Source organism: Bidens hawaiensis, unplaced genomic scaffold (assembly GCF_021521415.1).
Source record: "Bidens hawaiensis isolate Kalapana, Puna unplaced genomic scaffold, B.hawaiensis_p1.1 tig00040625_1, whole genome shotgun sequence".
Taxonomy (NCBI): Eukaryota; Viridiplantae; Streptophyta; class Magnoliopsida; order Asterales; family Asteraceae; genus Bidens; species Bidens hawaiensis.
In genome coordinates, this window is record NW_027497179.1 from 22,177 (window position 1) to 45,115 (window position 22,939).

Below are 22,939 nucleotides of genomic sequence, written 5' to 3' on the forward strand. Positions count from 1 at the left end.
CTTCTGTTATGAATATCATTTTCATTAAAATTTTGAAAAGTTTTTAATCTTTCTGTCTCTATATTGTAAGAAAGAGATGCATGAACTTTTTCTATTATAATCAGATGATATGCAGGGTAATTATTGTTTTTATAAAAATCAGGCCCTGCAGAAAATAGTTTTAACACCATAACATCACTTGGAGTAATAGTAGAGTTATATAGATAACTGTCCCTTACTCCGTCCCTAACCCATTTTGGTAAAAAGGAAATTTCTGGGAAATTTGGTGATGTAAGATATATTGAATTTATTGATCCAAAATCATACCAGTATCTTATTTCTTCAGGGGAATTACCTTGTAAGTAATTAATTCTGGGGTAAACCCCACTACAATCAACATATCTTATATCTGTATTTTTAAGGTTATATAAATCTCTCATTTTAAACCACTGTTGCTCAACAAGATCTTGTTGAGTTGGTATCCTTTGGAAAGTATTATCAAAATTTGAAGTCTGCCCAGAATGTGGTTTAAAATTAAAATGTTTTTCTTTAGGTTCATCTTGATCAGAAGTAAGATCGATTGTTTGAACTCCCTTTGAAGATGACGGGATATCTCTTTTTTCTATTTTCACCTCCTTATATATAGGAGATAAATCCACTCTTTCTTTTATTTGGTGCTTTACCAAAGATTTCAATATCATGCTATCATATTCATAAAAGACTATTTTTGAGTCTATAAGAAGACAATTTCTTGTGATCAAATCTTTTAGGTCTGAGACCTGTTCAGGGAGAGTGCTAAAATAACTTAGCATCTCTTTCATATCTTTCATTATTTCTTTTATAGACACCACCTGCCTATCCATGTCTTCAATATGCTTATCCATTTTTTGGGCTATCTCATGATCTTCCATCTCTGGTTAAAAAATCTGCTAATACATTTTTATCAGATTTAATTATTTCTATATCAAAATTATATTCGGATATTAAAGTTTGCCATCTAATTAACCTTTTATACTCAGGTTTAGAGGGCAAATTCTTTTTTATAAAAGCTTTTACTTGTGTATTATCAGTTCTTAGTAAAAATCTAACTGGTAATAGAAAATAATAAAGCTTTTGACAACTTTTTACAACTGCTAAAAGCTCTTTTTCGTTAATATGATATATTGTTTCAGTGTCACTAAAAGTGCCTGAACAGTATCTACAAATGCTTTCACCAACTTTTTTATTTTCGGAGTCATAATCTATTTTTTTAAGTATCCCACTCCAATAATATTCTGAAGCATCTGTTTCTAATATCAAATCATCGGTTTCTTTAGGTAATTGTAATTTTGGTAAGTTCCTACAATATTCTTTTATATTTTTCACTTGGTCTTCTAAGCTTTTATCAAAACTAAATATCTTATCTTTCTTTAATAGGTTTTGAAAAGGCTTTCTTATATCTGCGAGATTTTTAATAAAATCTGAAGCATAATTCAATATACCAAGAAAACTTTGTACTTGCTTTTTATCTATTAATTTATTAGGAAAGGATATAATTTTTTCAAGAATATGGCTCTGGAGTTCTATTCCTTTACCATCTATTTTCATACCTAAAAAATCAATATTATTTTTTAGTAAGCTAGTTTTTCGTTCAGATAGGGCTAAACCATGTTTTATACATAAATCTATAAATATATCAAGATGTTTTAAATGATTATTGATATTATCAGATAATATTAAAATGTCATCAATATAAACAAAAATAAAATCGTAATTTTTGAATATAGTATCCATTTTTCTTTGAAAAATCTGTGGTGCATTTTTTAATCCAAAAGGCATCACAAGCCATTCATACTGACCTTGAGGGGTGGAGAATGCAGTATAACTAATACTATCAGGATGCATTTTTATTTGCCAAAATCCACTTTTACAATCAAACTTATAAAATATCTTTTTATTTCTAGTCCAGTTTATTAAACTTTCTTTATGAGGTAAGAAATATCCATCAAAAACAGTATTATCATTTAATTTTTTATAGTTTATTACCATTCTAGGTTTTCCCCTTATTATTTCTGCATGTTTTCTTACCAGGAATGCAGGAGAACTATGTGGGCTGTGGCTAGCTCTAATTAATCTCAAATCTAAAAGTTCTTTTAATTGGGTGCTAAATTCTTTTTGGTCTTCTGGATTATATCTCATGGGCTTTATTCTTATTTCCTTATCTTTATCTTTCATTTCTAATTTTGCTGTTATATGATTTTTGTTCCAAAATTGTAATGGATTATCTGTATAACATTGTTTAAGCTTATGCTTTATATTTTCAATATGGATATCTAAATTTCTTAGATTTACTTGATAGTCTAATGGTTTTTCTGGGTAACATTGTAAAATCGGGATTCCTTTTTCAAGTTTTGGGTTTGGTTTGTAGCCTATATCACCACGCTTGCTGACGCGTTTTGTAAAATTAATTGGAAATTTTCTTCCGTATGCATTTTTTATTCTTTTAACAACTATTAAGTGGTGGCATGGTGTTTTTAATATTATTTGATATGCTATTATATCAAAAGTTATCTTATTAAATCTTTCTAAAAAATCACTTCCTAATAATACGTCTGATCCTGAATTATAAAAGTAGAATGAAGGACATTTAACTAGATATGATCCTAACAATATTATTGGATTTCTTATTCCTCTTCTTAAAGAGACTATATCCTTAGAAAAACTAATACCATTACAAGGTGTTAAATCCTCATGGTATTCTTCTGGAAAGCATTCTGATTTACAAATACTTAATCCTGAACCACTATCTATGTAAGCTGCAAAATACTCGGCTTTATAATCTTTATAAGTGATTCCTATTGGAATATAAATACTTCTAGGGCTTGTCATTTTGGTATATATATTAGTTTATCATATCGTGTTATTTTTAACCCGTAATAGGTTATCTGATATGGTTTAACATTTTCTAAAAATGTCAATCCTAACATAATTTCTAATGTGTCGTTTTCATCCTCATTACTTATTAGTAATTTTAATGGAATTTTTTCATCTCCAAATTTTATCATAGTTTCCACAGCTTCATTAATCTCATGTAGTTCACCATTAAAATTAGTATACTGGTGAGGTTCGTCTAATGGATATTTTTGTAAATTCTTACAAAGTTTGAAATTTATATAGTTTCCATTTGCACCTGTATCTATTAAAATGTTTACATGAGAATATTTATTTCCATTAAAGTATTCTCCTTGTATTTTGTAATTTTTTATAGTATCTTCTTTTGCTTTAATTATGTCAGAGAATCTATTAGAATTTGTATCTCTTATTAAATGGTGACTAATTACACTTTTATTAGAAAATGATAATCTAGAAGAAACATTATTAGATAATAATAACGGTTTATCTTGTAAATCAAGACTTAATGGTCTTGAATCTATTTCTTCTATTTTAGGTAAGGTAGGCGTTTGTATCTGACACACATCATTAAATAAAAAAGGAAAATCTATTGTGTCTTTTATACTAAAACAATCGGAATGATGAGTATTCGATATTGCATAAGAGATAGCATATGTAATAGAATATGGCCTGTTTTGTTGTTTAAAGAAATCTTTTCTTTTAAAATCTTGTAATAAACTTAACGTTTTATCAAAATCCTTGTCTTGAATATGATAGGAAATTCTTGGATAAATATTAAATTTAAGTTTCCATATTGTAAATTTCCTCTTAATATTCCAAGACACGCTTCTTCTCTATTTTGGATCCTATTGTCCATGATTGCTAATTCTATAGGAGTATCTATACCTTCTTTAAATGTGGATTTTATTATTATTTGGATGGCTCCAACGTGAACCCATCCTAAAGTATTTATTATTTCTGGTCTTACCTTTTGTATTTTTTCTTGAATATCCTTTTTAGATAATAAATGTATCATAACTTTATTGGATGTTATATTAATATCTAAAGCCCTTTCTTGAATGTTTAATCCATAATATAAATGATGATCTCTAGGTCTTATTCCTAATCTTTGTAAAGTATTCAATTTAAATCCTGAATAGTTTGATAACGAAAAATTTTCATGTTGTATTTGCTTAAGCTTTTTCTTATCTATTAAAATTTCTTGTTTATATTCTCCTAACTGTTCATTTTGACAATCGATTATGTTATTATTTATTTTACTACTAGAGGCTGTATCCAATCTATTCATCTTCAGATGACGTATATTCTGTTTCAGTTAAAATAAATATACTTTCATCAGAGTCTATTTCTTGAAAATCATTTATTGGTATAAAATCTCCTTCTTCGATCATTTTTCCTATATCCTCGTCTATTTCAAATATTTTAAGATTCTTTTTAAACTTTTTTGGACATTCATTTGCATAATGACCTTTTTCATGACAGAAATAACATTTACATTCCTTAGGACCTCGTTTTCTTTTATAAGTAGGCTTAAACGTCTTCTTATATCCCTTTCTCTTATAGTATTTTGTTTTACGCTTTTTAAAATATCTTTTTCTAAAATGAGTTCTTTTCTTATATTTTCTTTTTATCTTTTCATAATAATATGAACTATCACATCCAATCATTAAAGGCATTTTTGGACTACTACAACATAAAGATATTTTTCTTTTTAATCCCTTGCTTAATTTAGCTAATATAGCATCTCCGCACCATTCACTTAATTTATCTCTAACATGAGTTATTCTTTTTCCTAACGTATCAGCTGTTCCTGGATTATAAGTTTTTATTAATCTTTGTCCCCAAGGGTCTGGTATTTTTGCAAAAAATAATGCTAAATAACTATTCATATCCGGTACTTGATTATATATATGGTAATAATAATCTTGAAATACACAAATATATCTATCTATTTCACAAATGTCACATAATTGTAATCTTATTAAGGCTGTTGAGTATTTTTCGATAGTTGCTGGGTCTTTTATAATATTTCCTTCTCCACAAAATTCTAACCTAAAGGCTTCCACTGCTCTTGTTATTATGTTTGCTATTATTTCATCTTGTTCAAATATTGTTCTCTTTATATCTAAAGGTAAATTTTGCCAATATCTTAAAGCACTATTTATTAAAGTTCTTTCTAAGAATCCTTGAAGTGTTTCAATATCCATTCTATTAACAGAAACTGGTATTCTTAAAGCTGTTTCCCATTTATCTATTGTTTCTTCCGTATTTTTTATACAATCTACGTCTAAATATATTCCAAAGGGATTAATCGGTTCATTTTTCATATTCTGGTATGGTTTATAATTATCTTCATTTTTTATTGTTGATTTTACAGCAGCATATCCTTGTGCTGACCTACGGGTTTCATCTATTATTGGAATTTTAGGATTTGTACTTGAGCTTGTTTGTTCAGTATCATTAATATTAAAGTTTTCCTCATTAGCCTTTGTATTTATAAAATTATCATTTAATTCCATATCCCCTATCTTTGTTATTAAATTTTCTATTTCAGGAGATACGTAAACTTCGTTTTCAGAGTCGTCTGAGCTCATTTCTAATTTCTTTTATATTCTTTAGGAATTTTCATATTTTGTAAAAGTTGAACTAAAGGTTCCTGAAATCTATTTGGGGTTATTTTGTTTTTTCTATTTGGGAACGCTGCTTCTAATAAATCTATAATCGTATCTAATTTAAAAATTATTTTATCTCCATAAAATATAATTGTTTTTTGTAATTCTATCATATCTCTATCTATTTTTAAAGAGTTTTCTGTTTCTTTTAGTTTATTAAAACTATTATTTTCCATTACGGTGAAGGGTATTGCCAATCAGTATCATCATAATAGTATTCGGAATTAGTGAATTCATATCCACTAAAATTAAAGTCTTCATCTGAAATATAATCTTCATCAAAATCATAATCTGAATTAAAAGTTTGACTAATTTCTTCTGTTTGTATTATAAAAGTATTATTTATAAAATTAAAATATAAGTATATTAAGTTATTAAAATCGTATTCATGTATATTAAATTCATCGGCTATAGCCCCCGCGAAAGAAATTTGCGTGGCTCTGATACCAATTTCAGAGGGTACCAGCAGAAAAATATGAACGATTTAAGATTATTAGTTCAAGTAAGTTATTATCCATGAAATTTAAGATTATATCTAAGTTTAAGAAACTTATGAATTTTATAAACCACATATTATAACAAATATTTAATAAGTATGCAAAATTTAAACACATAGGGATTATTTTTAAGTGTAATTTTAAAATTATTAGGGCAAGTATTTATATCTCTGTTTCAAATTAATTATGAGAATTTTCCTTATAAGACCCAAGAGATTCAGATATTTAAAAGTATTTTAAAATTAAAAAGAACAAGGGTCCAACATGCTTCCGTACCTTTTTCCCGTTTTGACCAAGATATCGCCGGGTTACACCAGGAGTCTTTTTACTAGGTTATTCCAGACCAAACCTAAGTAGCCTTAGGTAACTCCTCTCTGGCTCCTTCAGCAATATTCAGCTCAACCAGGTTTCGTTTCCTACTTCCGGTGTATGGTAAAAAGGAACAGTTCGTAGTTGGAGATTTCCTCTTTTTAAAAGAGAAATACTTCTAAATAGGAAGAACACTCAAAGGTATTATAAGGAAAGTGAAAGTTTTTATTTCATGATGGGTATTTTACAATGAAGATGTGAAAGAAAGTACATAAGTAAATACAAACACTCTTATTTTTAATACATGAAAGCTTAAACACTCTTTTTTGAAATTTTGTTCCAGGCCCGATGATCTTCTTCTTCTTTCTTTTTCTTCTTATATAGGCCCCTTATCCCTTTAGATAGACTTTACCACTTTGTCATCTATATCTTGTTTCCATGTGATATTCTTTTTTTTTTGAAATTCTCCATTGTCAGATCATTAAATTTGGTGTTGAGATTCCTCATGGAAACTTGAACTTTTGGCTTTTCTTTTCTCTTGCATCCATGTTCCCTATGGGAACTCTAACATTTGGATTTATATGATCCATGCATTCCAACTTTTGTATGTATCTCATGAGAGTTTATCCATCATTAATTTATGAAATCTTATTTTTATAAGATTAATTAAAATCTTAATCTTCAGATGATGTTTGACTCTCTTTAGGAGAATCAATAATCATATTGTCCTTTTTCTTAGAACAAGCCGGACAAACATTGTGTTGATGTTTTCTGGTTAAGCACAGTTTATATTGAGCTTGAGGACTTGATGCTATAATAAAATTATAATACAACCAAAATTATATACTTTGAACACATTGTACACATATCTATCTATTAAATTGTACACATATCTATTAAATAAATTATAGTCCATCACGAAATACAATTATAGTACTTTGTAAGAAACAGAAAATGAAACTCGAGCAAAACATCGTAAAAGAACAGAGGACTACATTTATAATTATAAATTATATCTTTATCAAAAGATCAGATTCATAATGATACTAAATTTAAAGAAACGACATACAACATGAATTTTTGTATATTTAAATAATAATAATAATAATAGATTATATAAAAATTAATGATATGGAAAAGAAATAGAAATAATTATTTAAAGATTACACTTCAGTGGAAGATATTGAATAAAGGAAAGTAACATATGTTAAGAAAAGAAAACGAGTTGGCTACATATTAAAGAAAAATATTAAAAGCACATGACAAAAGGATAATCAAGAAACACAAGCAAAACAAACTGGTTATTACAATTAGCTAATGCTATTAATTGATTACCTCGTATATGAAAGCGAGGTAAATGCTTAGACTACGTAATCAATATATTAAGCAGTTATCTTTTATAGTGTTTTGGAGTACCATTTGATATCCAAATTAAGATTTATAGAATTAAAATGTTAATTTTAATCTCATCTATATAAAATAATATTATATTCGGTAAAATAAATTAACAATTACATTTGATACCATGTAATTATGAATTTATAGTTTACACAGTTATAATAACAAAACTCTATTCAGTCAATAAACATTAGTAAAAGGATATATGTAGTAACATATGTCAAGTTAAACATACCAAATCAAAGAATATTAGTAAAAGTCAAATCAAATTGTTCATTAAAAAAATAATAATAAATAAAATCTGCCGAATAAAATAATTCTTTTCCAGGATAATAGTAAATATTTTCCACATAATACGTATAAGAGCGTAAGTCCATAGAATAAAGACATCGACGGCCGAATCATATATGTATTGGATAAAAAAAAATCATTCCATACATAAATAATAAAGACAATTATTTAAAATCATTGAAAGATTATTACTAAGCGATTTGATGCTTACAGAGAAGAATCGTACAAATGAAAATTCTAATCAAATTATGAATGGATTAACAAAATAATGATGAGATAAACTACGTTTAGATAATAATAATAATAATAAAGAAATTCCTGAATCGGCTTTCACATATTTGAACATGAGACTTTTATGATTAAAAAAAAAAAGAATCTCAGTCAAAGAATAAGTGAGAACACATTTGAAAATCTACACTAATAGAATGATAATTGCCTAAAAGTATACACACTCAAAATAAAATTATGTAGACGGTACCCAAGATCATTCATAAGATCATTAGTATTGCAAGGATAAACAAACAAATAAATTTCTTGCATGGCAAATCTCGAGGACGAGATTTTAATAAAGGTGGAGAGGATATAACACCCGTCAAATATTCGTTCCAAAATATCAATTTTATGAAGTTCGAAGGCTAATATGTATCACCTGACATAAATAAGTGGTGTAAACATACGGTTTGTTCGTGTACCATATATAAATAAAAATATTTTAGTTTATATTCCGATTATTTTTACTTGAGCGTTTGGCAGAAGAAGTGATCGTTTTAAATATAAGATATCAAACGAGTACATAATGAAACATCAACTAGAAGACTAAATATAAATAAACAATTCTATCAGTTCATTTGAAAAAAAAAGCCATAAAATTATAGTTACACTAAAATAAGGTAGTAAATATCAATATGTAATAATACAGCCGCCATTGTAAAGACATATACACTTATTTCTTAACATCTAAGTTCAAGAGATAACTACTAATTTTATATAGGCATATACGTGGAGTGCTATAGTTAATTATAGAGCTCTCAAATTAAGTGAGAATGACACGTAGGGTGATGGCTTGATGTCAAATTAATTATTGAAAACATACAGTTGCCATCCCTCTAAGTGAGGATGACACGTAGGGTGATGGCTTGTGTATATAATTAATTGTACAAGTATTTAGGGTAATTTGATTCCAATTTAGTTGGGTACCTAATGAGTAGTCATAAAGGTATTATTGGTTTCACAAAGGTAATGAAAATATATTTTTAGAGTCAGCGTCATTCACCAGCTGTATACTGGCGTATTTTCCAACCCATTTTACAGGAAAACAAGAAAGGTTAGAACAGACAAGCAAGAAGGAATAGAAGATTGGAGTTATAGTCATTAGATGCAAACTGATGGCTCATATATTTTATTTTAAAATATTATAAAGAGTTATGTTTTATAAAGAAATGTATTTGAAATATCAAGCGTGTATTTAAACCCGAGTTTTTAATAAGTTTTCAATATAATAATATGTAATTAAAGACTTCCGCTAAAATGAAACCCGCAACTCTGATATATTTACAAAACATGTACCAACTTGTGGTCACACGTCTAGGTCCTAAGATCGAGGTGTGGCAGCTATGTATTGCGAATCTCTTGGACTTGACTGCTGCAAATTCGAATTACTTCTAACAAATGTCAAACTGGAAATAAAATATAGTTAGTTACTTACCATCAAGAAAAAAAATCAATTTTTTAATTAAAATGTTTAACTTTTAACTTTAAAAGGTCATATTTGTTTCGATAAATTATACATATTCCATACACTTTCTTTTGAGCTAGTTTTTCGTTAAAAATATTGCTCATGACTGGCTCGTATTTGAATTTTGTTAGTTTCAAGAGACAATGAGCTATGATTATAACATGGTTATCGAAAATATGTGTGGTTTATTTTAGGCATACTCTTGACATTCGTTAAATTTGCTTCACTTATAGCTACATATCCACTCTTAATGTAACATCCTACTTTCGATAATATTAATTAGTGGTGTCCAAAATACCCGAACCCGATTAACCTGACCCGACCTGAACCCGAATAAGCTAATTAGGGTCGGGTTAAATAGGGTTAAAAAGTATTAATCAGGTTATTCGGGTTGACCCGAATAACCCGAATTGTTAATAGGGTTGGGTTTCGGGTATATTATTGGAAAATAATCGGGTTTCGGGTTAACCCGAATAACCCCGATTAGTGATGATACTTTACTTCAAATACAATAATGAAAATGGGAAATAAGCACCAAAAAGTCAATACTGAAAGTTTTATAGAGGAGTTAGTTATTCTTCTATTTGTTCAGTGTTCATTAACCGTTAGAGTAGAAGTTCTTTTAAAATAAATAAACGAACGTGAACAAATGTTTCACTCGTTCATCTATGTTCGTGAACACTCGTTAATGATCATTCGTTTAAGTTTGTTTACGTTCTTTCATGTTCGTTCACATATTAATAGAAAATTATTAAATATTATTTGCATTTAGAAATTATATCACCGTAATATGTTTATATCTGTGTTCATTTAAATGCGTTCATTTATGTATGTTTGTGTTTGTTAATGTATGTACATGTTTCTTCAAGTTCGTTTATCTTTGTTTAATTGTGTTCATTTATGTTCGTGAACTGTTCGTTTAGATTTTAAATGAACGATCATAAAAACACGAAAATGTTCATTATTTTAACGAAAGAATATGAACACAAATATATGTTTGATTAAGTTTTTGTGGTCGTATTCGTTTAAAGTTAAACGAACAAACACATGCATGCCTTTGTTCATGTCCGTTCAGTTCGTTTACAAGCCTATATGTAATTATAAGATAATTACTTGTGAAATAAATTGAAAATTGAGTGGAATAAAAAATTTTGCAACCCACGAGTTACAAACATAAAAATCAACTTCAAATTATAAAGTAACATGGTCAACCCGATTAACCCGCCTAACCCGACCCGACTAACCCGAAACCCGATTAACCCGAACCCGACTAACCCGAACCTTAATAGGGCCGGGTTAGATATTTTTTAAGAAAAACCCGACTAACCCGACACGATTAACCCGAAACCCGATCGGGTCAACCCGATGAACACCCCTAATATTAATAAAGGATATTTCGGTTGTTATTAACGTGTCGTGTATCAGTTTAGATAAATAAACTATAAGAGGGTGGGCTTGGACATTAAAAGATGGAATAATGAATGGTAATGAGCCTTAGGTCCATAGGCTTAAGGGAGTATAAATACCATTTAAACCATATTCCTTTTCATTTTTATATATCTCTACACCATAGCCTACACCTTCAAAAACACACACAAACACTTTCCTTTATTCCGAACCAAGATCCGAAGGTGAGAACCCGAGCTCGATAGTGTTAGAGCATTGTATTATGGGGTTCGGGTTTGGTACCGCATTATGATCATCAACAATCACTAGTGGAACTCTTGTGGTTGCTACCTTTATTCAATGGCTTTTGTTGATAAGTTTGGTAGAAGAGCAATTTTCTTGGAGGTTGGCACTGAAATGATCAACAAGCAGCATAATAAAATTGTTGCTGCAATATTTTTAGTTGTTGTGTGATATGGTTTTCAAGTTAAGCAACGGTTGAAGATTAAACAGTTAGGTTTATTTCTAACTATAACTCATGAATGTTTTTACATGTAATAATTATTTAATTCAAGTAAAAGGGTATAATAGTAAAAGTGTAACTTTCTTTTCTATTACTCTCTACTCAGGAACACATAAAATGTTTAATATTCTTTCCTTTTCTCTTCTAATATTCTTTTCTTTTCTCTTCTTTTCTTTAAACTTTAAACTCAAGAACATGATATTATTTCCTTTTTTTTCCTTTCTTTTCTATCCTAATTCCCCTTCTTTTCTCTTTTATCATTAAATTAAACTTGGGAATTCTTTTCTCTTCAATCATTAAATTAAACTTGGAAACACAGTGTAAAAAGAAAAAAAAAGTTAAATCTGTTAACATGGTTGAATGTGATTTTCTTAAGAAATATGCAAAGAACTTCATTAATTGACCCAAAATGGTTGGTTATACAAACAGACTGATTAAATTGATATAACAGGTTCATAATGATTTACAAGTGTGTAAGGAGGAAGAACCATGAGTTTAATAGTGAATTCTAGTAAGACTTTTGTGTTTTAACTTTCGGTAAAGTGTGTTAGATTTGGCAAGGATTCACATCAAGAAGGATGCAGTATCTTACTATCTTTTCTCAAACAAAATATGCATACATGTGATTTTTATAACACATCACAAAGTTATCTTACATTATTATATGCTAAAAATCATCTACCAAACCTTTGAATCCTACGCTGGCGTATCTCATCCAAAGAAACATCATCCACGCTTGACCCCTGTGACGAAGACAATCCATCGTCACCGTGCTCTGTCCCACACATCTCACACTCAATTAACCACCCAGAATTATCAAACGTACAAGCCCGACACCTCCACACATCACGCCTGCTCGGCTCACCACCACCAATTCTCCCCCTACCAGAAACCCGTGGCTGACGAGGTCGCCAGAAACCTAGCAGTGACCTTAAAGGCCAACCCAACACAGCAGTCAACCCTTTAACCATGTTTGTCAAAGGTGAAGGACCCGAAGATGAACCTTTTAACTGAACATAAACAATGCCTGCAAGAATCCCACCAAGATGACCTAGAAAAGATACTCCAGGAACAAGTAGTTGGATAATAATCAGCTCTGCCCAAGCCGCATGTTTCGCAGGCACCATGATTCCATGAACAGAAGTGTAGCTATCCGACCGTGAATTAAGTACCACTTTCATCGCAAAGAGTACACCCGAGAACCCGACTGCATACTCATTATAATAAGCTCTTTCATAATCGAAAAACAGAAGTGATTTAGCTAACAATAATGTGATTCCTTGTGACAATCCAACGAGGGCCGCAACCATCGATGCATACTCAACACTTCCCATCGAATTCTCCAATTGTACGCCTTTCCATAACAAAGAAGTCATGTTGTAGAACAAATGAGGCTCATTGAGGTGATAAAATGCAGATAACAACAATCGCTTCACATCTTTATGCTGTTGTTAACACAATTAACAAAAAGTTAAGGGCTTTATGCTAATTCATAGTAATAATTTCTTCAAAACAATGTTCAACTTTAATTATGAACGCTAAAGTTAAACATTTGATTGAAATCAGTACAAAATTTAAAAATAAAGGAAACCCATGATCAAATTTTAAAAATAAATGAAACTCATGTTCAATATTCAATCAAGAACCCAAAAGTTCAACATGTAATTAGTACAAAAATTAGAAATAAAAGAAACCCATGTTCAATTTTTAGAAATAAATGAAACTCATGTTTAATTTTTAAACAAGAACCCTAAAGTTTAACATGAAATTAGTACAAAAAATTAAAAATAAATGAAACCCATGTTCAAATTTTAAAAACAAATGAAACCCGTGTTCAATTTTCAATTACAAACATGGGTTTAGCATATGATCAAAATCAGGTCAACAATCAAGAAGAAAAGAAAGCCTGAGCCTAAGCGTACCTTGAGGATGAGATACGCATTGAACCAGACGTCATCAATTGGGGGAATGAGGTGACTGAGGAAGGCAGGGCGAAGATAAATGATGGTGTTGGCGGCAAGAAGAGCGGCGGTGACGGGAGGTTTGCGGTCAAGCCTCCGGTAGGTTTCGGCAGCCTGTAATAACATCAAGGGTATCATGCCGTTTGATACGCCCCTGGTACTGTTTCTCCTCACCATCTTCGATCGATCTCTACCAACAAATGAATATTATTATGTTAAAATAAAACACCAGAAAATTGTTTAGGAACAGAAGCTGAAGCAGATCGGAGAGTGGAATCAATCAAGTAAAAGTAATTGAAGACGGAATGGAATGGAATGGTCTAGTTCCTTCCGGATATATAAAGACTTTAAGCGGCCTCGAAAGTCATTACCTCCTTAGCAAGTTATTTGTGTATCTTCTAGAAAATAATCATATTTTCTTTTAAGTAATTTTGAATTTAGCATTTCCGAACCGTCTCTGTCCTTAAGGTTGTAAACGGACTGAACCGAATTAGACGAGATTTTATTCGTGTTCGTCTATTAAGCTTTCATCGCATAAAGTATAAACAGACGGTTTATGAACACTTTATCGAACGGAAATTTGTGTTTGTGTCCGTCCATTAAAGAATTGAGTTTGCCAGTGCTCGTTCGTTAATATTGTAAATGGACGCTAATTGACAAACAAACACTAACGGACCAAACACACAGACACTAATGAACAAACAAACACTAATGGACAACATACATAAATGACTCTAATAAATATACAGACATAGACGATTACATATTAATTTTAAGAAGTATAATCATTATCGAACGTTCACGAATACTATTTAACAAGCGTGGCCTCTCTCAGTGTTTGTCCGTCAAACTTACTAAACAAAAATTTTCTATTCATGTCCGATTCATTTATTAAACGAACTTCTCACCGAACGGACGTCTGGTTCATTTACAACCTTACCCATTATAATCTCTAATTACCCTTAAAATCACTATATTTCTCTCTTCTGTTTAACTAAATATTATTTCAATATACATTTATCATTACAATTTCTCTATCATCTACTCACAACTAATTTTAACATACATTAAAAAATATGAGGGGCAAAGTGCAAACAACCGTAATCAAATTTACAAAAAAATCACTAATTTGTCTTTCATCTACTCACAATTTCACCCAATAATTTGCAACATCTCCTCACATAAATTTAAGAATATGTATTTAAGGGATGAGCTAAGAATGATCTAATTGAGTAATTGGTCCTTCAACTTCTACGCCAACTTATTAAACACGTAAACTGTCTATTTATCTTTCCGTTTACAATGTAAACAACAATGTATGTTTTCCTTAAAAGCACCACATTTCATTTCATTGATCCCTTCCTGAATGCAACCAACAATACCATATACCAAACGTTTATCAAAATTGACCCTCAAGCCTGATGTCTATGTGAGCACTTTAGGATCTATAGAAGGTTTCATGCATATCTTTTATTTGACACAAGAATGAAGCACATCATCCATTATTGTAAGTGTGACACCGCAATACACCTCTTTCTTACTTTAAAATATTGAAAATATACATTTCTTCCTCGCTTATTGTTTCAACATACTTTATTTGACCTTCTTGACACGAATATAAATAGTTCTTCCACACGTTAATTAATTTCTCCATCTCTTACTGTATATGGATTTGAAAATTAAATATTAGAGTTAAAAGTAGAAGTAGATTTGATGTGTTGATTGTTTGTCGATTAACACGGGCTTGTTCGTTTTATGGAATGGAGTGGAATAAAATTTGCATAGGATTTTGAATTTGAATGAATTGAATTTAGAATTTGAATATTCCAATAGTAATTGGAATTGGGGGAATTGAAATTCAAATGCATTCTTAATGTGTTCGTTTGACTAATAAATTGGAATCGAGAGTTTTTTGTTAACAATGATAACGGCGAAGACATTTTAGTTTTTATAGATTTTCTATTTTTTATTTAATTGCGTTAATGATTTTTTTATTATTTTTTTGAATTTTTTTATGGGTTTTCTATTAAGATCAAAAATCCCTAAAAAAATATTCAAAAATAATAATAATAAATTCATAACTCAAAATATAAATTAAAAACAAATAAAAATGTTTTATTCGTTGTCTTCGTAAAAAAAAACTCGAGATACGATTCCAATGAACTTTCTTGAATTCATCCACATTTTGGAAGGATTGAAATCAATGTATTTAATGGAATTTGAAGGAATTGAATTCCAATTTCAAATCCAATTCTTTGAACCGAACACACCAAAATTTAGTTAAGATTCCAATTCCAACGAAACGAACACGCCCTATCATGGGATTTTTTATTCCAATTCCTTTGAGTTCCCACGAATTATGTGAAACGAACACACCTGTTTGGACATTTATAATCGTTGTAAAACTTTTTTCATCAAGCCATGTTATAATTGTTAACATCAAGAATAAATGTTAGCTATCGTACATGCTCAATGTACACTTTCAATAAAAATGAAAGGATAACAAAAACAAGTCATGATCACTAACAGTTATTCTTTGATGCACTTAAATCTGATAAGTATTTCACATACACATATGTTGATTTTGGAAGGTCTTATTTCAATAAAGAGACTACGGAGATGATTATCAAAAGAATGATCTGTGAGCTATGACTCGAGTTAAATCTGATACGTATTTCAAAAACACATTCGTTGATTGCTGGTATGAACTCGAGTTTTTAAGATAAACGAACCAAGCTAAGCTTAGACAAGCTTGGACTCACCATTGCGAGAAATACATTTAAAATCCTTTAAATGTACTAAGTTTATTTAAATATAATATAAAATATAAACAACAAACCATTTCAGCGTGTTTAATATATTGGATCGTAACCTTTCGTCATTTAAAATATTTGGTTAAACCCGACGAATTAAATTGTTGAACTTGTTTTCAATCTGTTTATTTTTATTTTTTTATCGAAACTCTTATTTATTTATTATTATTATTATTATTATTATTATTATTATTATTTCAAGCATCGTATTCTTTGAAACTCTAGATTTGATGTTTTGTTTATTTCAATTTCAAGCTTCGTAAGGCCAGAGGTAGTGGGGGTGAAGGAGTCGGCGTGGTCCAGGTGGCAGCCTAGGTGGCTCGCGAACACCGCTACACTCTTCAGGTGATCAGGGGTGCGGACGAGCCCCGTGGCCAGGACCATGGGGCGATAACTAGCCGTTGGCTAGATGGAGTTTAATAAAAATAGCCGTTGGCTATTAAATGTTTTTCTTTTTCTTTTTACAAACCCATTATAAATAACTACTCCATTTTATAACAATAACACACCATTCTCACTACGTTTATCTCTAATAATTTAAGAATCTCTCAAGTAGCTCAAATTAAAAACCATGTCGGGCTCGGGTTACGGTAATATCAACACACAACCGGAGCCGGCTAAACCCGAAGAGCAATCCCACAAAGGTAAGGAGAAGAAAACCGGAGAAGCGGGATTGGTGAAGCTCGAGATAAAACTTAACGAATTGTCAAGTATCCTCCTCTCGATTGGTGAAGCTCGACATAAAAAAAATCGGTTAAAGAGTTTGACATTTATGGTCAAAAACTTTAGCCACTTACCGCTATCCGAGCAAGCGATAATGGAGGAATAAAAATATCTTATTCGGAAAATATTAGCGGAAAAAAAATAAAAACGCTATTTCTATGTATTTTAAATTTATGTTTTCATTTATGTTTTAATGAAGTATTTTAATTTAGAAAAATCAATCAAGCATGGATCATCTGGACCACTATACCCTCTGGGGCTTGATCCAGGGCCATGTCAGTACCTTCGTGCCGGGTTTTAATTGAATCACTTGGGACTCGATACCCTTCGCCTATGTCAATATTGTAAATTTGTACAAAAAAGTATATAATAAGTTTTCTTTAAATAAGTTAAATTTGAAACTGATCCGACTAAAAAAAAATATAATAACTTGTTTAAAGGGTCGATTTCAGACGAACGGTGCTGCTTCCGATTCCTCATGTTCTAATTAGGTTAGGTTTTATGCACGCCTGTTCTTCTTCTTCTTCTTCTGCTTTGATTAATTTCTTCCTAGTTAATCTCCCCCGGGTTATTCAGGTTCCAATTAGTACGGGTCGGGGTCGGGTTGCGGATACAAGTGACAGCCCTAGTTTTATGAATACCACCGATTAGTGGTATTGAAGATGACAAACTGCTTAGAAACAAACATCTTTGGATGTTGATACTTGATGCTATGACCTTGTACAAAACATATTATATTATGGTGTTTTAGCCTCTGTTTTATAATTTCGAGACTCGCTTTATGTGCCAGTTAAAACATCAAAAATATGAAGCCGTATCCAGCTTGGAGTTCGTATAAAACCCCCGCTAAGTTCAGAATGTAAGCTCAAACACTTCCTTTGAGAATTCATTTTTGCTTTAGGATGTTTCTGATAGTTTTTCTAACGCATATGTAACGGTTTGAAATGCAGTCCAACTGCTGAAAATCTTGTTCCCGTTCGTCTTGACATTGAGATAGATGGTCAGCGATACAGGGATACGTTTACTTGGAACCCTTCTGGTATTAATTGGCTTCAATCTGTTTCTGTTATTAATTAATTAGTTTCAGCAATTCACTGTGAAAGTTTTCCAGTTTGTTTATCTTCTTTCTGTGTCTTGTTACAGATCCGGATTCAGATGTAAGTTTGTTTGCCAAACGCACGGTGAAAGACCTCAAGCTTCCTCCACCATTTGTAACACAGATTGCTCAATCCATTCAGGTAAACATTATTCATGTTGCTAGAAACTTTTCTCTATGGTGTTTGATCACATTTGTCGTGTTGCTAATGCGTAATGTAATTTCTTTGCATTAACGGTTTGTCAGCATCTTAAGTTCTGACACGCACGTAGAATAAAACACGTGAAATAGTTGTGTACATTTTTGTTTTGACGTGTATTAATATCTTGCAACCGTAACCATAAGAAAGTAAGATGAAATTATTGAGATCTATCAGAGTTAAAGACTATGCTACTTGTTAATTAGTGGTTTGCTGTTTTTTTGGCTATGCGTAGCCTTTTAAATGCTTTTGGTCTAGAGGGTTTTATATGCGTTGAACAATGCTGCAAATCTGTAGGATCTAGGGGTGGACTATACTTTATCGAGGGACACTCTGATATGGTTGGAACATATCTGACCTAATTGTAGTATGCATTATATATTAGATAGTGTTAGCAATAATTGAAGTTTGGTGCTTGTTTTAGAAATAAAGATGCAGTCATCAAATTATTATATATAAGTAGATTTGATGACATTGTATTTATGAATCGACACATTGAATACATGGTGAATCAAGAACCTCAAGGTTGCAGCATCCCTGACTAATATTGTCATTCCAAGAACAATACTTGAAGTTAGCAGGAATCAGAGAACACAATGAACGGACTTTGAGTATGCCTCATTAAGAATTGAAACAATTAACTCATTTATCTAGGGTTTCTTTGATGGACAGAGTTGATTTAGTTGACTAGAAACCCTCCTCTAAAGTGGATTTGGTTTCAACTGCTGATGAAGAATTAAAATGTTTCAATTTCTATATACCCTGTTTTTGCAACGATAACTGCTGCTGCAAATGCGGATGTGGAATACTGAGTCTTGTTCATTGTGTTATTCGCTTCTAGACTGTTTTCAATGTTGTTAAACCTGGTAATATCAAATGGTATCTGGGTGTCCTATAATCTCTTAGCAACACAGCATGGATACCATTGATTTCATCAGGCACCATCAGTGCATTTATATGGGCAAATGATAGTCTGTCAACATCATTATGGGTGCCAGTACACAGCATAGATGAAGTTGATGCTTTATTTTAAAGAAATGAGCTGGGTCTCTCATGTCACAAATTATAATGTGTGATCACAAAAGTAGATTTGTGGTGGCAAGCATCTACGCCACACATATGTTATGTTCCTTTTGGGTTATGTTGTGGAACCTTAAGGAGATGACTTAATATCTTTTGGCAAGGGTAAAATGCTCTTACTAAAGCCCTTGAATATATATGAGAAGCTTAAAGAATGTGGAAAGAATTGATAACTCAAACAGTAACATACAAGTTGGTTGAACAGGTATAGGAAGTAGACATCATTTTCAAAGCCACTTGTTAGTGTTGTAAGTACACAACTAATAACCTTAATAATATTAAATGATTTTTGGATAAGAACCACGAAAACATCATAGTTCGTGTTAATGAGGTTGAAGAAGGGTAGGTTTGATACTTTTATAAGGTGTCATGGAGATAGTGAGGGGTATACATTGAAGTCAGTGCCTTAAGTAACTAAAAGTTAGCATCATTTGTAGGTAGAAGCAAAGTGTAGAGGGTGAAGGATGCTTTAAGAAAGATAAAAGTAGGTAAGGTATTTAGACATGATGACGTTTCTGTTGAGATATCAACATCTACTAATCTGCAATACCACATTAAAGAAGTATGGATCACATGGGGATCAAGCTCATGAAACATGCAATCAATCTATAGAAATAGTGTTACGTAATGGTTATTGCATGTACAATAAGCAGTCCAGTTTTATTCTTGTCTGTAGTTCTGTTATACGTTTGCAAACACCAAACATCACAGCTATTCTGTTACGTACCTGGGCCTCCACTTAATAAGCCCAAGTCAAATGTGCAAGAGCCCAAGGACAAGAAGCCCATAAATTGATTGCATGCATGCTGTTAACTATTTTGCACGTTTATTTCCTTTGTTATTTGAATAAGAAATTGAATAAGTCCAAGAGAGAATAATGGGATGCCAACGTTCTCTTCCTGGTTGTTAGGAACTAGATTTGAATTAGTTTCATTGTTTGCTTATTTAAAGTGTAATTGTTTGCATTATGAGGGAGGAGAAAATTGCTTCAGTTCTTTCTAAACTCTTCTGGCTTCTCTCTTATTCTTCCAGCTTCCTTCTAATTTTCTTGAAACCGACCGATCCACATCAAGTGGTAGTGTTTGTGATAAAATCATCAATACAAAATTACAAATTCTAATAATGACCATACGACACTAGACAACATACACACATTGACGAGAACAAAACTAGTAAATAATAATCATATCAAATACCAAGATAACAAAAAAACTCATTAATCAGAGATAATGAAGTTGAATAAGGGTAAGTAGACGAGCCACTCAACTATAAAGCTGTATAAGTAGAATGAAAGTGTAGGAGGTGAAGCAAGATAAAGCAGATAAGGTTCCGGACATCAATGCAATCCCATTTTGAATTTGAGATCTGTTTATAACACATCCAATCATTTGGTAACAGTAGTGCTTTTAAGCGAGCTGAGTGGATGAGTGACAGTCTAACCCTTTATACCTGAAACAAGCACATTTACTTGCATACATGTATGTATGGTTACACAGAGAGAGAGAGAGAGAGAGAGAGAGAGAGAGAGAGAGAGAGAGATTTGTGCATGTATTAAAAAATTACACACTTTATTGGTGGTTTATATATTAACATTCAAATGTGTTATTGCTATATGTGTATATTCAAAGTTACAGGGTGTTAACTATATAACTTGTTGGGAAGGTAATTGGATCAGAATAAAACTGCATTAAGCATTTAAATCACTTTTGTCTGCATGATTAGTAGCTAAATGTATACTGCATATCAAAATTATATGCTTATGCTTCCACAAAAGCGTCCATTAATCTCCATCTTTTTGTATCTTCAACTAATGCAGTCACAACTTAATGAGTTCCGGTCATTGGAAAGACAAGACATGCACACAGGTGAAAAAATGGTCCCTATTAAGGTACTTTTGATCTATCTTCGCATGACTGTGTTTTTCTTTAAATATTTAATTGTTGTTGATGAACTTTTATTTGATCTCTTCCAGCTAGATCTTCGAGTGAATCATACTCTGATAAAAGACCAGTTTTTATGGGTATGTTTCTTTATAGTCATGTCCTTTTCTGATTCAGTTTGTGTAATGAATTGGTATTTTTTTTAGTTTGTAACAATAGACGTTTGAGTTGAACCGATTTCAGGACTTGAATAACTTAGAGAGTGACCCTGAAGAATTTGCAAGAATTTTTTGTGAAGATTTGGAAATTGAAGACCCTGAAGTTGGAGTAAGTATATTAGCCATTATGTTATTAGATTTTGAGTAAGGGCCCAAATACTGTTCATAATGTATTTTTTTTTTAAATAATTATAGTTCATGTGATGTTTCTAGCAGCCACATTTTATGATTTCTTTTAATTTCTCTATTTTTAATTAAGAAAATCTTGTTTCTGCAGCCTGCAATTGCTTTTGCTATCAGGGAACAACTTTGTGAGGTTAGTATTACGTTACTTGTTTATATGTTGTAGACATTCTTGGAAAATACATGAGAAATTAAGCTATTAATTTGTATACATTTTATTATTTTCTAGATTGCAATCCAGAGTGTAGCTTCAGCAAAGGAATCACGAGTAAACAAGAAAGGACGCAGGGGGCCTGAGCATTTGCCTCTTAGGTTTGTTTCTGATGATATGATGTGATGTATTATTATTATTATTATAATTACTACTATTGTTAATAATATTAATAATAAAAGACAAATTATTATATTTCGACCAAAAACTGATAATTGATTTCACTAATTTTGCATCACAGTAAGCCAGGTGGAAATGTGTTGGACACGAAGTTATTTGGTAACAGATCAAGTGTCATCAGGTAATAATAATCTCATCTTTGAACCTGGAAAAATGGGCCGGACAAAACGGGTTCTAATCAAAATGGGGCCGAGTTAAAACGGGCCGTTGATTGTGTTGTCTTTAATCAATGTGACACAGTAAGATGTTGACTCCACCTAAACCTAAAGTAACCTTGTTGAATATTGGTTTGTGTAGGAAAAGAAGAGAGTGGGACTTGTATGAACCAGTTGTTGATATCTTGTCTAATGAGGAAGTTGATGCCTTAGAAGCTAGAGAGGCATAATGCCTCAGAAGTTGGTAGGGGACCTTTGTTTGGATATGCTTCTAACATAATTGCAATTTAATGCTTTTAAACCTATGGTAAATTTTTACTATTGTAGTATCAGTTATATTAATGTATGTGAATTCAATGGGTTTTAGGGGTGTTGAGCGCTGGTCATATCGGGTTTGAATAAATAACTTACAAACTGCCTGGGTTGACAAGACTCACAAAGAACACTTTGGTTGGCAGTTTGTACAATATTTATAAAAGGTAGTTGGGGAGAATGGTTAGAAGCAAATTTGACTAAAAATCATATTTTTTTAAATTTGTTTTTAGAAGGGTTAAATAA

General features: G+C 31.2%; 2 protein-coding genes across 2 annotated transcripts; one reads left to right on the top strand and one right to left on the bottom strand.

Annotated features, from left to right (window-relative positions):
- Positions 1–12,127: 12,127 nt before the first annotated feature.
- Positions 12,128–13,903, bottom strand: LOC143592233 (rhomboid-like protein 14, mitochondrial). The gene is made up of 2 exons (XM_077072191.1): positions 13,605–13,903; positions 12,128–13,127 (listed from the first exon to the last, which is right to left on the bottom strand). Exons 1-2 carry the CDS (start codon positions 13,818–13,820, stop codon positions 12,357–12,359), a joined length of 987 nt encoding a protein of 328 aa, XP_076928306.1. The 5' UTR covers positions 13,821–13,903; the 3' UTR covers positions 12,128–12,356.
- A 4,055-nt stretch (positions 13,904–17,958) lies between these two features.
- On the top strand, positions 17,959–22,611 carry LOC143592234 (chromatin structure-remodeling complex protein BSH-like). The gene is made up of 10 exons (XM_077072192.1): positions 17,959–18,038; positions 18,130–18,218; positions 18,323–18,417; positions 21,371–21,442; positions 21,527–21,574; positions 21,678–21,761; positions 21,930–21,968; positions 22,065–22,147; positions 22,288–22,347; positions 22,524–22,611. The coding sequence occupies exons 1-10, from the start codon at positions 17,986–17,988 to the stop codon at positions 22,609–22,611; spliced, it is 711 nt and encodes a 236-aa protein (XP_076928307.1). The 5' UTR covers positions 17,959–17,985.
- Positions 22,612–22,939: the final 328 nt, after the last annotated feature.